The sequence below is a fragment of the Tarenaya hassleriana genome, unplaced genomic scaffold, assembly GCF_000463585.1.
Source record: "Tarenaya hassleriana unplaced genomic scaffold, ASM46358v1 Cleome191, whole genome shotgun sequence".
In the NCBI taxonomy this organism is placed as follows: domain Eukaryota; kingdom Viridiplantae; phylum Streptophyta; class Magnoliopsida; order Brassicales; family Cleomaceae; genus Tarenaya; species Tarenaya hassleriana.
The window spans coordinates 163,241-178,985 of NW_010965313.1; the positions used below are offsets into that span (position 1 = coordinate 163,241).

Below are 15,745 nucleotides of genomic sequence, written 5' to 3' on the forward strand. Positions count from 1 at the left end.
CACGAATTTGATGACGTGGATTGCCACATACATATTAGAGAATGGAGAAAATGATTTGGATATTTTTGTCCGTGCAATATAAATGTTTTATTATAATTAATTTCTGAAAATTTGTGAACTTTTTGTTGATATCCTATAAATATAACCTAGGCCTTTAGTTTATATTGCAATCGATTGTTATATTCTAGTGGAGATTAAATAATACATTTCAAGTAAAAAAAATCATCATTCCGGTTGATAAATATTATATATATGGATATAGATCCAATTATCACATTTTATAAGTATAAAATCGTTTATTTTAATAAAAATATTTATTAGAATTTTCTTATGGAAAATATCCGTTTTTCATTTTGAATTTAGGGTTGTGCTTTTTAATATGTGATTTCCATTTCTACATTTAACCTTATCAATAAAATGAATCCATTCTACGAATATAGGTCCCAAACATTAGGAAAATAAACCATCTGTTCATGTATCGAGTCACCTATATTGTATGGAAACAATTATGGTTGTTTTGGTTTATGAACCAATTCTATGCTTATAAATTCCAAACATTTGGAAACGAGAGCCATACCAACAATCTGAAAGCTATTGATATTGTTTGTTAGAATGGCATCTCATGTCTTCATGGTTGGTCGGACGACCATTTTGTTGTTGTTTTTAGCAGTCATGGCGATGATAAGCACAGCCTCCTACGGAAGGAGGGAGCTTTCAGAATTGGAAGAGGTTGAGATACAATGGCATCTGAAGCGAATCAACAAACTCGCTGTTAAATCCATCAAAGTATGTAACGGCACATGGATATATAAGCTATAAGATTTCTTGTTTCTTATATTGATAGATATTATAACTTCATTTAAGAGATGACTATCATTAATGTTTCTTTATTATGACGTTGTTGTTTCAATTTTTCATATTTCTACTAAATAGAGTCCCGATGGAGATATAATAGATTGTGTTGATATATACAAACAACACGCTTTTGACCATCATTTGTTAAAGAACTACACTATTCAGGTATGCAAAAAATTATTTCTTTGACTAGTATTTTCTCTTGATATCATTGATTTGATATTTTTTCACATTATTTTATTGTGTTTTTTTTCATGGAAACGATGCCAAAGTACCGAGCTTTCCCCCAAAAAATCATTCCGTGAACACTGATGAAAAACTGCTGCCCATAAGTCAACTATGGCATAGGAATGGAAAATGTCCAAAAAATACTGTTCCGATAAGAAGAACAACAAGGGAAGATCTCTTACGATGGGGTTCCGTCGAAAGTTACGGAAAAAAGGATGGAAGTTATAGCTTCCGTAAGCATCGATCTCACCTAACAAATACACCTACACCCAGCCAAGGTGAATCGCATGAGGTATATATTCATACGTAGTCGCAGAGTTGTCTCGTATAACTTTGGGATATCATGCTCAATATATATATATAGTTTTAATAATTATATTAATTTCTACAGATTTTTTTTATCTAATTAATAATATTATCATAAATCATTTTTACAATTTAGTTTAAACCAAATATTGGTGAGAAAATAATTTTACAAAAATATTCAATATTTTTCAAAATATAAATTTATATAACAAACAAAATCAGAATGTTAAATTTCTTCAAAATATATATTATAATTTCACAAAAAAAATTAGTCTTTTTTATATATTTTTTTATACCATCAAAATACAGGCATTTGAACTAGCAATTTCACAATCCTCCTCATAAATGTTATATTTTCATCGTCCCTTCTGTTTTTCATTCGATATTGCATCAGTATGCCGTGATGCATGCGGAGGAGGGAGTATATCACGGGGCCGAGGTCCATGTCAATCTGTGGAGACCACTCGTCGAAGACCGAGAGGAATTCAGTTTGGCCCAGATGTGGCTTTTGGCCGAAGGGGAGACTGAAGACGATCTGAACACGATCGAAGTTGGTTGGCAGGTGCCTTGTTTCATCCTCTATGCTTTTTTTTTTGGATCCAAGTGGGTTGGCTGGTGTATCCAAAACTTTTTCTTGCATTTGCTTATAGGCGTATCCAAAACTTTACGGTGATGATATCCCCAGGTTCTTTGTTTTCTGGACTGTAAGTTACCCCGAGCCGGTCTCATATTTTGTCGTCCTTTCTCGCTCCCTATTAGTATATGAACTAAGCTAACGAGCCATTTCTCATGCACAAATGGAAACTCGACAAACAGCCTGATAATTACCGCACGGGATGCCACAACCTCTTGTGTCATGGCTTCGTTCAAACTACCGAGCATTACGGAGTTGGAACATCCTTCCAATATTTCTCGGCTTACGGTGGTATGCAATATTTAATGACCGTAAAAGTAGAGAAGGTGAGATCCGAATTCATTGGCCTAATTAATAAAAGTGCATGGCATTTATGCAAGAGAACTAATGGTTTTGGTAGGATCCCGTGAGCGGAGATTGGTGGCTGACATTCAACGGGGAGAAAATCGGGTTTTGGCCGAAGGGGATCTTTACAAATATGCAGGAGCATGCGGGTCTCGTGAATCTTAAGAGAGGCGGGCAGCACACGGCAACCGCCATGGGGAATGGCCACTTCGGCGAGGAAGGGTACAGCAAGTCGTGCTACATGAGTCACATTGCCGTAATCAATGATCAGCACGTTAGGAATGGGGAGCCCCGTATCGCTGACATCGACGTTGATAATGAGAAATGCTACAATTTAGTTCTCTCGGTTGACGAGAACCAGGGAACTCACATCTACTTTGGTGGGCCCGGTAGGAGCCCTGATTGCCCCTGAATTTGAATGTAGGCGACGTATGAAACTCTTTCCGGTTATATTTAATAAGAGAAATTCAAGGTATTGAATGTGACAATATTCCTTCATACAGAGATCACACATGTATGGTTTTAAGCTATTCTAGTGCATATATATTATCTAGATTATATATATATATATCTCTATATCTATATATATAATATTATAATTCGCGCTACATGAACGAATATATATATATACACGATATTATAATTCACGCTATACATGAACGAAACACCTGGAAATAGACCTTTAATCACAGTGAATATTGACAGGAAAATGTATATATGCATGTATGTACATATGTATATATGTATATGTATATGTATGCATATGTGTGTATATATGTAATTTTTGTTTATTATTATTATTATAGATTCTTAATTTTTTATTACTTAATATTGTAAAATAATGTGCCAAAAAACGTTCATCTGATTAAGATAAAATTGTTGATACATCATATGTTTGTGAGGACTAAATAGTCAGTTTTATATTCAGAGATTTATTTATTAGTTTTTTTAAATAGTTATTTTTTTCTAATTAATAATATTATCACAAATCATTTATAACGATTTAGTTTAAACCAAATTGTAAGAAAATAATTTTACAAAAATTTTATTATTTTTTAAAATATAAAACTATATAACAAACAAAATGAGAACGATAGATTTCCTTAAAAAAACTAATATAATTTCAGAAAATTCGATCTTTTTTATGCTTTGGTCCATGACAGATGTTTATTTCATTTAAAATCTATTATAATTCCATCGTGCTTTTTTTTTTGTTAAAAATGTAAATACTATTCCTCTGTAATAACGTCTACCAGGATGAAGGAATGTGTTACCCTCCATCTTAAGTCAAAGAGATACACAATGTATAAGGATAGCAACACAGCAAACCCAGGAAATGAGAGCACAAAACAACAAAAAATTACATTGGCTCAAATAGCCGAAACCAAATAGAAAACAGCGAGTCGTCTGGATGTAAGCATGTCCAATCGTTCCTGATCGTTGTGAGTCGTCTTCTTGCTTGAAGTCTAATCTCCTTGACCAGCATTTCCCCCGGACTGGATTCAGTGTTTTTCCTGTCCTTCCAGGTGTTGTAACTAGCCCCTTGAAAAATCAGCAGCTTCATCAGCCGTATGCAACGTTCATTTGAGCAGCTTCCCAACCATATAGTCCATCCCATGAATGTAAATTGCCAAGTCAGTTGAAGCTCCGAGTGGATTAGCAAAGAGTTCCAGTTTGCAGACGAATATGAGCACCCAAAGAAAAGGTGATCGACGGTTTCCGGTTCCGCGTCACAGAGCAAACACGTTGAAGGCACCTCCCGTCCCCATCGTTGCATCCTATCCCTCGTTGGTAGCCTGTTACGAGCAACCAATCAAGAGATAAAGGCATGCTTGGGGACATATTTATTAAACCAAATAACACTACTCCAGGGAACCCGAGGGGGTGGAGGAACGAACATATTCCATGCCCTCTTAGTAGTGAAACGTTGATGGTCTGTAGTTCGATAACTCTCAGACCAGTAAAAGTAATCCTGTTGGTCTGAGGTTACTGGAATACCAATGTCCATGAGCGTGAGGTGTAGAGAAATAACCTCATCTGAACTCGCTGGAGGTATTAGCCAACCTTCTGCATTACAAACATCACTTACCATTGCATTTCTCGGAATCCCTAGTTGTCTTGGACCGCCTTCACCTAGGAAGCCAATCAACGGACCTTGGGGAAGCCAAGAGTCCAGCCAAAATCTGCATTGACGACCATTCCCTACATGACATTTCAGGAATTGACGTGCAATAGGTCGGAGTCTGAGGAGTTTCTGCCATGCCCAACTTCCTTTCCCTCTCGGTCTTCCGAAATCTGATGGGTTCATCGTGCTTTTTTTTCTTTTTGCGTGTTGCATTAGTACGCCATAATCCAATCGAAGAATGTTGCAAAATATGTCGGGGCCGAAGCCATTATGAATCCGTGGAAACCACACGTCGCACACGAGGCAGAATTCAGTTTGTCCCAGATGTGGCTTGTAGCCAATGGTCAGAGCCCAACCGATCTGAACTCGATCGAAGTGGGCTGGCAAGTGCCTTGTGTCATCCTCTGTACACTTTTTTTTCCCCTTGGATCCAAGTGAGTTGGCAGGTGAATTTGGATGCTGTTTTTTTTCCTTGCATTTGTTGATAGACGTATCCACGACTGTATGGCGATGATAACTCCAGGCTCTTTGTTTTCTGGACTGTAAGTCACCCCCAGCCGGTCTAATATTTTTGTCGTCCTTTTACGTTGTTGGACCTAAGCTAACAAGCCATTTCTCATCGGCAAACAGTCTAAGAATTACCAAAATGGATGCTACAACCTCCAATGTGAGGGACATGTCGAGTTGAGATTTCTCCTTTTGTCCAAGAGCCTTTGTAAATATATCCGCAAGTTGAGTGGTTGTCGGAACATGTCGAGTTGAGATTTCTCCAGATCTGATATGATGTCGGAGGAAATGGCAACTAACCTCAATATGTTTTGTTCTGTCGTGAAAGACGTCATTTTCCGAAATGTGCATAGCCGCTTGGCTATCACAACTTAGAACCATGGATTCTGGATGTGGAACACCGAGAGATTTGAGCAGAGCTTTCAACCAAAGCAACTCACAAGTGGTTACAGCCATAGCACGGTACTCAGCTTCAGCCGAAGAAAGCGACATCGTGGGTTGTCTTTTTTAGCGCCACGAAACAGGGGACGACCCAAGCTGTATAATGTAACCTGATAAGGAACGCCGAGTCTTCGGGTCGCCAGCCCAGTCAGAATCGGTCCATCCATATAGAAGGAGATCGGAATCAGAACGGAGGAGAATGCCTTGATCGGGATTGAGCTTCAAGTAGCGGACAACACTAGAGCAGCCAGCCAATGATCCCGACGAGGTTTCTGCATAAACGGTGACAAAATATGAACAACATAAGTGATATCTGGTCGGGTGGCTAGCAAATAGAGTAGCTTGCCCACAAGTTTGCGATAAGGTTCTGGTTCATGAAGCTCAGGACTGTCACTAATGCTCAGACGATGATGTTGCTCCAGTGGAAACAGAGCAGGTTTGGCAGCTAATAGACCGGTCTCAGCAATCAAATCCAATGTATATTTTCGTTGACATAAGGAAAATTCAGTCGAATTTCTAGCCACTTCTATCCCAAGAAAATACTTGAGGGGACCCAGATCCTTCATTCAAAAACATTGGTTGAGATAAGATTTGAAATCAGCCATTGTCTTAGCGGAATTACCAGTGAGAAGAAGATCGTCGACGTAAACCAAAACATGAAGTCGAGTGGAGGCGGTGTGGAGGACAAATAGCGAGTGATCAGATTGCGTTTGTACAAAACCTTACTTCGTTAGGGCCGAAGTAAGCTTGGCAAACCAACAACGAGGAGCTTGCTTAAGTCCATATAGAGATTTCCGAAGGCGGGAGACAGTATTCAAGGTAGAAACGTGATAGCCTAGGGGTGGTTTCATATAAACTTCTTCGCTGAGATCACCGTGCAAAAACTCATTATGGACATCCATTTGATGTACATCCCAGTTATGTGCCGCTGCTATCGCAAGGAAAGTGCGAACAGTAACCATCTTTGCTACCGGTGCGAATGTATCCTCATAATCCACATCTTCAGTTTGTCGATTACCAAGGATAACCAGACGAGCCTTATAACGCTCAACACTGCCATCAGATCTGAATTTTGTACGAAAAACCCATTTGCAACCAATCACTTTATTGTGTGGTGGCAAAGGTTCGAGAGTTCAAGTGTGATTTTGTTCAAGAGCCAAAATCTCAGCAGACATCGCCTTCTGCCAGCGAGAATCTCCAGCAGCCTCTGAGTATGTCTGAGGTTCTATGGCCTCTGTCACTTTAACAAGAAAAGCTCTGTGCTTGGGCGAGACTCGATCATATGAGATATAGTTTGCTAGAGGAAACTGAGTACCTGACATGACAGTGACGGAGTTGGTTACAAAATCCTTCCGCAAAATATTCTGAAACTTTTGTCGTTGTCTGTGTCCTAGAGTAGGTTCAGTTGTAGCAACTGGAGAAGCAGCTGAAGATGGATCGACGACAGTGAGAGTTGGTGAATTTGTAGATGACGATGATGGTTCAAACACGGCATGGACAGGGGACGCCGGAGAATGTAGATCCTCTGTCAGTGTGACAGGAGGTTCGGAGTGCTCAGGGGAGGAGCTTAGAATAGGCGCAGGTGTCGGAGAAGGATGTGAGTAATCGGTTGCATCGAAAAGCACAAAAAATGACTGCAGATGCGAAGACGAAGATGGTGTAGACGTTGAATCAAGACTGGCTGAGTAAGGAAAAATTGTTTCGGAGAAGATGACATCTCTAGAAACAAAAGTTTGTTTTGTGTCGAGGTTGTAAAGTCTCCAACCCTTCTGGCCATATGGGTAACCCAGGAAGATACAACGGTAGCTTCTTGGAGCAAACTTGTCTTTCGTTCGATTCTGAGCATGAGCGTAGCACAGGCTACCAAAAACACGGAGATGACTGTAACTTGGGCGATGTCCATGAAGAATCTCATACGGTGTTCGGTGATCAAGAACAGAAGATGGTGTACTGTTTATGATATATGCTGCTGTCAAAACACTTTCTCCCCAGAAATCAACGGGAAGACTAGCGTGAAATAGCAATGCTCGAGCAATATTGAGGATATGGCGGTGTTTCCTCTCGATACGACCATTTTTATGCGGTGTTCCTACGCACGATGTCTCATGAAAAATCCCTTTTTCAGAAAAATAAGGTCGCATGCTGATAAATTCTGCTCCATTATCAGTGCGAAAAGTTTTGACAGCAGTGTTATATTGGCGTTCAACAAGAGCAACAAAGTGGCGTAGTTTTGTTTGTGTTTCTGTTTGGCAGCCATCAGAAAAATCCAAGTTGCGCGGGAGAAGTCATCTACGATGGTTAAGAAGTATTTCGCTCCAGACAAAGAAGGAGATCTATAAGGACCCCAAATATCACAATGAACGAGCTCGAAAACAGCAGTAGCTTTATTAGTGCTTAAAGGGAAAGGTGTTCTGGTATGTTTTGCTCTGAAGCAAGTATCACAAATGTCTGAAACAGAACTAGGAAAAATAAAAATATCAAGGCCAGAAATCTTTGACAGCGCCTTTGGAGAGAGATGTCCCAAACGCTGATGCCAAATATCAACCGATGGAGACTTGTGTATCATGGTAGCTGCCGAAGTTGCTGCTCCTTGATAGTAAAATAAGCCAGCTCTTTGCTCACCCGCTCCAATCAATGTCTTGGAAATCCGGTCCTGGATTACACAGAAAGAAAGAGCAAACGTAACGAAACAATCAGAGTCATCCATCATCTGACAGATAGAGATTAACTGACAGTGCAGACCCGGGACAAAGAAGACATTCGACAAACGCAGATTCGGTCCGAGGTACACTGCTCCAGAATGTGTCGACACAACCTTTCTGTTGTCAGGTAGAATAACAGAGCAAGGTGGAATAGAGGTGACATCAACTAGAGACGAGAAATATCCTGTCATGTGTTGTGAACAACCAGTGTCGAGATCCAAGGAGTGGGAGAATTCTTACCAGAAACATTGTCGGAGTTACTAACTGTTGACTTGTTGAGAAGAGACATCAGACTATTCCATTGATCCTGGGTAATGCTGCCGATCGGGTTCTGCTCTGTGGCTGGTACAGATGTTGCAGTGGATGCGGCGGACACTTGGGTTGCATTGGCACGAGCAATGGAACCTCGTGAACGATCAGATGACAGAATGCCTCTGCCTCGGGCCCCTGTTATGTTTCGGGGCCTCTCGCCCCACCAATCAGGAAATCCAATAAGTTGAAAACAACTGTTGGCCAAGTGTCCAAATCTGTTACAGTTTGTGCAGAGGATATTCTTGTATTTGTCTTCTGGTTTTGATCGAGGTTTCAGAGAGGTACGCACCGAAAATGCAGCTACATCAGGTCTCTCTTGAATCGTTTGGTGGACATGTTTAGCATCCTCGTCTTGAGAGACCGTGTTATAGGCTTCCTCAATAGTTGGAAGAGGAAGGCGAGATAAGAGATTGGACCTGACAGTAGAATATCTCGAGTCATCGAGACCGAGAAGAAATTCAAACAGCCTATCTTCCTCACGTTCTTTTTCGAAAATTCCACCGATGTCACAGGCACAGCGGTTGCACTTACAGTGTTTGAGAGATCGAAAATTGGCCAAGTCATCCCAAAGTTTGGTAAGCTTGCCAAAATAAGCCTCTACCGTCATCCCTTGTTGACGGCAATTCGCGAGGTCACTGCGGATCTTGAGGAGCCGAAGAGCATTCGATCTACCAAACCTTCGTTTCAAGTAGTCCCAGAGATCTTAGGCGAGTTCGCGATGAACAACATCGGATCGGAGATTGGATTCAAGAGTATTCTTGATCCAGGAAGCGATAAGGGCGTTGTTTGTGTCACAGTCTTCGAAGTCGGGTGATGTTTCAGTCGGTTTTGGAATTGTCCCATTGACGAAACCAAATTGCTTGCGAGACTTCAAGGCCTGTCAAATGTTAATTGACCATTCATCGTAGTTGTCTCCATAGAGCAAAGGCTGGGAGAGAACTAAGCCAGGGTTGTCGCTTGGGGTCAAATCTTAAGGAGAGATGGTCCTCCTAGGCGCTGGCACGGTGTTTGCAGGACTCGATTGTTCCATTGTCGGAGTCGCGGTCGGGTTCGTGTTCGGAAAAGAGGGTTCAGGTGAAGAGGGATCAGATGAAGACATAAAAACGAGGTTAGAAAATCAAATTTGGGTTTGGTTCAGACTCTGATACCATGATAAGTATCAACAATAGCTGGCGGTTGAATAATGCGGCATGTATTGATCACTGGTTTTACAATGCCTTTATACAATTCAACAGAGAAACTAACCTAATCACAACAAAGGAAACATAATGAAACAGAATGATACAGTGCTGATTTTTAGGAACAAGTGAGTGCGTAGTTGCCGATTTGGTTTAGTACCAAATCTTTCCTTATCTCCACAATACAACACGTGGACTTCGGCGGGGAGATCGTGAACGCAAAGCTCATACGCGACCAGCACACGGAAACCGCTACGAGGAGTGGCCACTTTTTTTTTTTTTTTAATGGGACTGTATTAATAATAAAAAATGCGTGAACGCAAAGCTCATACGCGACCAGCACACGGAAACCGCGAAGAGGAGTGGCCACTTTTTTTTTTTTTGTAATGGTACTGTATTAATAATAAAAAATGTACGGCAATCAGTTACATATCAGACCAGTAGGTGTAATGCAATTAAAACAGAACATTAAAGAGGCTCAAATCTATTAAACCAGATAGTGAGTAGGCTCTCATCACCGAGCATGAAACCATGTTCACCGCGAAGAGAGGAGAGACGACGTCTCACCGTGCGTAGGGCCTCCTTACGCAGTGACGTAGCTGGCATGGTTTCTCCTCCATGAAGATGAGTGTTCCGCTGGTGCCAGAGGAGATAAACCGAAGCCTGGAATAGTAGAAGCAACATATATCACAGAGTACGACAATGTGTGTAATCCTTTAGAGCTTGTAGGTGATCAGCAAAGGAGCAACAGTCCCTAAATCTCGGTTCAACTCACATCACCGAACCAGGCCAGACGATTAGTGAGAAGGTGCATCGAAAGAATAAGTGGTCAATTGTTTCTGGCTCAGTACCGCAAAGGTAACACACAGTATTGGCAGCTATTCCCCATGATGCCATGCGGTCCATTGTTGGTAACCTGTTTTGAGCAGCCAACCACACAATGAATGAATGTTTGGGGATAGATTTCGAGAACCAAACCTCACGGTGCCAATGAACAGGCAGTTGGGCCGGTTGATAATCCAACCATGCTCTGGCCGTCGAGAAATCTGGTAGTCGTTCTTTGTCGTACACTGCAGACCAGTAGAATCTGTCTTCACCAGCCGTTACCAGAGGAAGTCTCAGCTCGAGGATTTCGCAGTGGACTGCTAGTATCTCATCTGTCCGTGCCGGCGGAAGAGACCATTGCCCACCTTCTGTCACCTCCGCCACTGTAGCAAGACGGTTAACTCCAAGCTATCTTGGTCCCGTCTCTCCTAGACGCTCAATCAAAGCTCCACTCGGAATGAGTCAAACCAGAAACTGCACTTATCTCCCCTTCCCACCCTACAACGCAGGAACATCTTCGCCATTGATCGCAGTTTAAGTAGATGTTTCCATGCCCAGATACCCCGACTCGATGATCTGAGAAGTCAGAAGCATTTCCCTTGAAACAGGTGCTCTTTTCTCCTAGCGACCCACAGTGAACCACTTCTCGTAAACAGGATCCAAATCAGTTTCAAGCAGATTTGGAGTTCAAGCAATTGATCTCAACGGTTATTTATGGGATGGTGAACTCATGGAGCTCAATGTTTGTTCTTCCTAAGTTCCTTCTCAAATCGATTGACTCATTGTGCTCCTCTTTTCTCTGGTCTAATACAGCTGAAAAATCAACTGGACACCGCATTGCCTGGGTATCAGTATGCTTGCCTCGCGACGAAGGGGGGCTGGGAATTCGGAAGCTTGAAGAACAAAACCTGACTTTTCGGCTAAAACTAATATGGAACCTACTCAGCAAAGCTGGCTCATTATGGTATGCTTGGAGTACGAAACACTTACTGAAAGGGGGATGCTACTGGACTTGTAAGCCTTCGGTAAATCACTCATGAAACTTTAATAAGCTCATCCATCTCATGGTCACGGTCAGGAAGTTTCATCGGAAACAAGTAGGGGATGGCAGGAGTACTTGGTTTTGGTATGATCACTGGGTATCTTCAAGTCCGTTAATTACGATCTTCGGCGAATGTGGACCGAGTCTCGTCCATATCCCGAAATCAGCTAAGGTGATTGATGCAACAACCGAGAGTCACTGGCACCTCCCACCAGCGAGAGGGGTAGGTATGGAGCTAATCCAGCAGGCTCTTATTACTACCGACCCACCACATCCGGATAAAGGCGAAGATATACACCTATGGAGAGACCACGTGGGGAAGTTTAAAACCTCATTCTCATCGTCTTCCACATGGAAACAACTAAGGATTCAGAGGCCGAAAGTTCTCTGGTATGATCTAGTTTGGTTTATACTTGCTATACCGAGACACTCTCTTGTTCTCTGGCAGGCCATAAACCAAAGACTACCGACAAAAGATCGGCTGATAAATTGGGGTATTCAAGTGGATTGTGTATGTATTCTCTGCGAAGAGGCTCAGGAAAGTCATTCACACTTATTTTTTGCCTGCCCTTATACTTGGACACTTTGGAACTTTTACGCATCCAGGTGCTGGACCTCGCCTCCGGAAGGTCTGCAGCTTTGCATTTCCTGGTTGAATAGCCAAACAGACAGATCGTGCAACCGCTATCTAATCGTCCGCCTAATCATTCAGGTGTTAGTATACGAGATATGGAGAGAATGAAACTCGAGAATTTTTTATGGTACAAGAAGGACATTACAAGAGATGCGCATGCACATCGGCAACATGATTCGTGATATCTTCCTCTCGGCTCAAAAGGGGAAGTATGATACTGGTAACATTATGTTACAGGATTGGTATTATCTGTCTGGGAGTTGATTACTAGGGGTCATTATATGAATATTGCTGCGTAGTTAATTTTTAACTGATTGTTGGACAAAAAATATACAGTCTGAGTACTGTTGGTCTTGGATGCAGCCATGCTGATTTTGTAAACAATATTTTTTGGTTAATATAAGAAATCACATTCATACCAAAAAAATGTATGAGAGGAACGACTAGATTACAATATATATGATATAATTCACGCCATACATCAACCAAACACCTGGAACTTGACCGTTGATCACAGTGAATGTTGACAGGAAAATGCATATATATGTGTATACATGCATGAATGTGTATATATATATATTCAATTTTTGTTTTTTATTAGTATTATTATAGATTTCTTAATTTTTTATTACTATTTTATTATTAAATATTATAAAATAATGTGACTAAAAATGTGTCATCTGCTTAAGATAAAATTGTTGACACATCATATGTTCGTGAGAACTAAATATTCAGTTTTATATTTAGAGATTTAGTTATTAGTTTTTTTTAAAATATAGTAATTTTAAAAAATATATATAATTATTTTTTTATTAGATATGATAAATATATATAATTTAATCGGATAGAAAAGTGTGATTTTTTTGTATTATATGTTCCAGTATCAATGGAGAGGGGCAACTTCCGTTTTACACTCAATGTGCTACATCAACTTCCACTCATACCCCCCCTTATAAAAAAAAAATTCCAACATCTAATATACCCTCTTCTATAAATAATGACCAAAACACCCTTTTATATTTAATTTTTTATTAAAAAAATATCCCCAAAAATTAGGGTAAACGGGGTCTCTCTCCTCTCTCTTTCCGGTGTCTCTCTCCTGTCTCTCTCTCCCTCATCGACATTGAGCTCTCTCTCCTACACTTTCTCTTTCATTTCAATCTTGCGATTTTTTCTCCAAAATCAGTAGAAATCAAAGCAAAATCAGTGGAAAATTGTTGAAGAAGTTGAAAACAGGTAAGAAAATGTGAAAATCTTATTTGTTTCTACCCACATTGATGGTTGTCGGTGTTTATATGATGAACAGTGATGCTTCTTCTACCTTTTTTCTTCTAATTGTTGACAGTTTTGAAGTTTTATCTTTTGTAGTATAGTATAGTCATAGATCCGGGTCGGATCTGGACTTTAGATATTGTTTCTAGAGTATCACTAAACACAAATGTCGGGTCACAGTAGAGAGGAGTTGGTGAGATGGCCACACGGTCACACGATCACAAAGTGACATGGTGACGTTAGTCACGGCTCATTAACATAACGGTTGGCATATGTTTCAAGAATGATATGGTACTATTTTCACATGGTCACATGGTACGATGTTTACATGGTCACATGGTACTATGTTACAATAGTCACATGGGACTATGGTCACATGGTCACATGGTACTATGTTTACATGGTCACATGGTACTATAATAACATGGTCACATGAGACTATGTTCACATGGTCACATGGTACCATGGCCGCATGGTCACATGGTCACATGATTCATAATAGTAGGATTGGTAATAATGGTTACAGGATGAGGAATTCACATGGTCAAAATGTCACATGGTCACATGGTCCAGAATAGCCATAATGATAATAATGGTCACATGGTCACATGGTCACATGGTATTATATTCATATGGTCACATGGTCACATAGTCTAGAATAGTTGAATTGATATGTATTTTGTATTTGTGCTTTCTACAGCTACGATGGACGGGCAAGATGAGAGATCGACAATTGTATACTTTCTGTATGATGGTAGGTGGATATTGAATAAAAACGGAGAATATGAATGGGAAGGAAAGTTCATGGAAAATCAAAGATTTCTGTTCTTTTGCCCCCCCTGGGAGGTAACCTACAGTGACCTTGTTCGAGAGTTATGTGCTGAGATGAAGGTGGAGAAAGATAAAACGGAGATCAAGTTAAGTTATTTGCCAAATGTCAAGGAGAACAGAAAGCCGACATACGTATGGAATGACAAGCACGTTCATATTTATTTGTTGGATAAAATAAATGGATTGCAAGGTATGCTTTATGTGGAGATAGGAGAGTTACGTATGAAAACTGATGCTGAAGAAAACGTTGAAGAAGAGGCTATAATTCCTGCGGATGGTAGTGTTGTTGGAGGAAATGGGAAACGAGGTGTTGTAGACTATGACGATTGTTTTATGTTGAGCCCAAATTTTAAGAGTAAAGTTGGGAGTAATAATGTGCCAGAAGTTATACATCTTTCTGATAGTGAACATTCAAGTGGACTTAGAGAAGTTATGGTGAAAGAGTGCGTTGGTTGTCATGATGATGATGATGATGATGATGATGATGATGATGATGATGATGATGATGATGATGATGATGATGATGATGATGATGATGATGATGATGATGATGATGATGATGATGATGATGATGATGATGATGATGATGATGATGATGATGATGATGATGATGATGATGATGATGATGATGATGATGATGATGATGATGATGATGATGATGATAATGGTGATGATGATAATGGTGATGAAGGACTCTTTGTTTTCTGATTCTGTGTTCACTTTCAGTGATGGATTAAATATAACAATTGGTCATGAGTTTGACGATAAGGAAGCAGCGCAAGAATATGTTCGAAAGGGTGCAGTTGTGGCTCGTTTTAGGTATACTATGATGAGGTCTGATAAGAAGTTATGGGAAATAAGATGTAAATTTGTTGGATCCGGCTGTAATTGGAGGTTGCGTACGGCATTGATCTTAAACTCGAAGCGTTGGAGTGTAAGAAAACACAATCCCATTCACAGTTGCAAACCCGTTTCAGAATCAAGCAAAAGTATGAGCGGTACAAAAAAATTGGTTAGAGATTATTTGAAGGATGAATTTCCCGGTAAACTTGATAACACTCCTTCTGCACATGAAACAATAGACAGTGTAAAAGCAAAGTATGGCACAACCGTAACATATTTGACGGCGTTACGGGGGAAGCACAAAGCTGAAAGTGAGATTCGAGGTGATCCTGCAGAGCATTTTAGGAAGCTTCCTGGATGGTTGTACATGTTGCAGAAGAGAAATCCTGGGACAATTGTAAGTCTCGAGTTAGACACAGATGGCAGAAGCTTCAAATACCTCTTCATTGCATTGGGTGCAACGGTCAAAGGATGGAATTACATGCGTAAAGTGGTTGCTATTGATGCAACCTTTCTTACAGGCCAGTACAAAGGTACATTAGTTGTTGCAACCGCACAAGATGGTGACCACCACCAATATCCATTGGCATGGGGTATTATCGATAGAGAAAAAGATGCATCATGGAGGTGGTTTATGGAAAGATTAATAAATGCAATCCCAGATG

At 40.5% G+C, this 15,745-nt stretch overlaps 1 protein-coding gene across 1 annotated transcript; it reads left to right on the plus strand.

Annotated features, from left to right (window-relative positions):
* The first annotated feature begins 1,135 nt into the window (after positions 1–1,135).
* Positions 1,136–3,063, plus strand: LOC104811324. Its single transcript, XM_010537984.2, has 5 exons — positions 1,136–1,375; positions 1,784–1,951; positions 2,040–2,093; positions 2,206–2,349; positions 2,424–3,063. Exons 2-5 carry the CDS (start codon positions 1,793–1,795, stop codon positions 2,778–2,780), a joined length of 714 nt encoding a protein of 237 aa, XP_010536286.1. The 5' UTR covers positions 1,136–1,375; positions 1,784–1,792; the 3' UTR covers positions 2,781–3,063.
* The last annotated feature ends 12,682 nt before the right edge of the window (positions 3,064–15,745 follow it).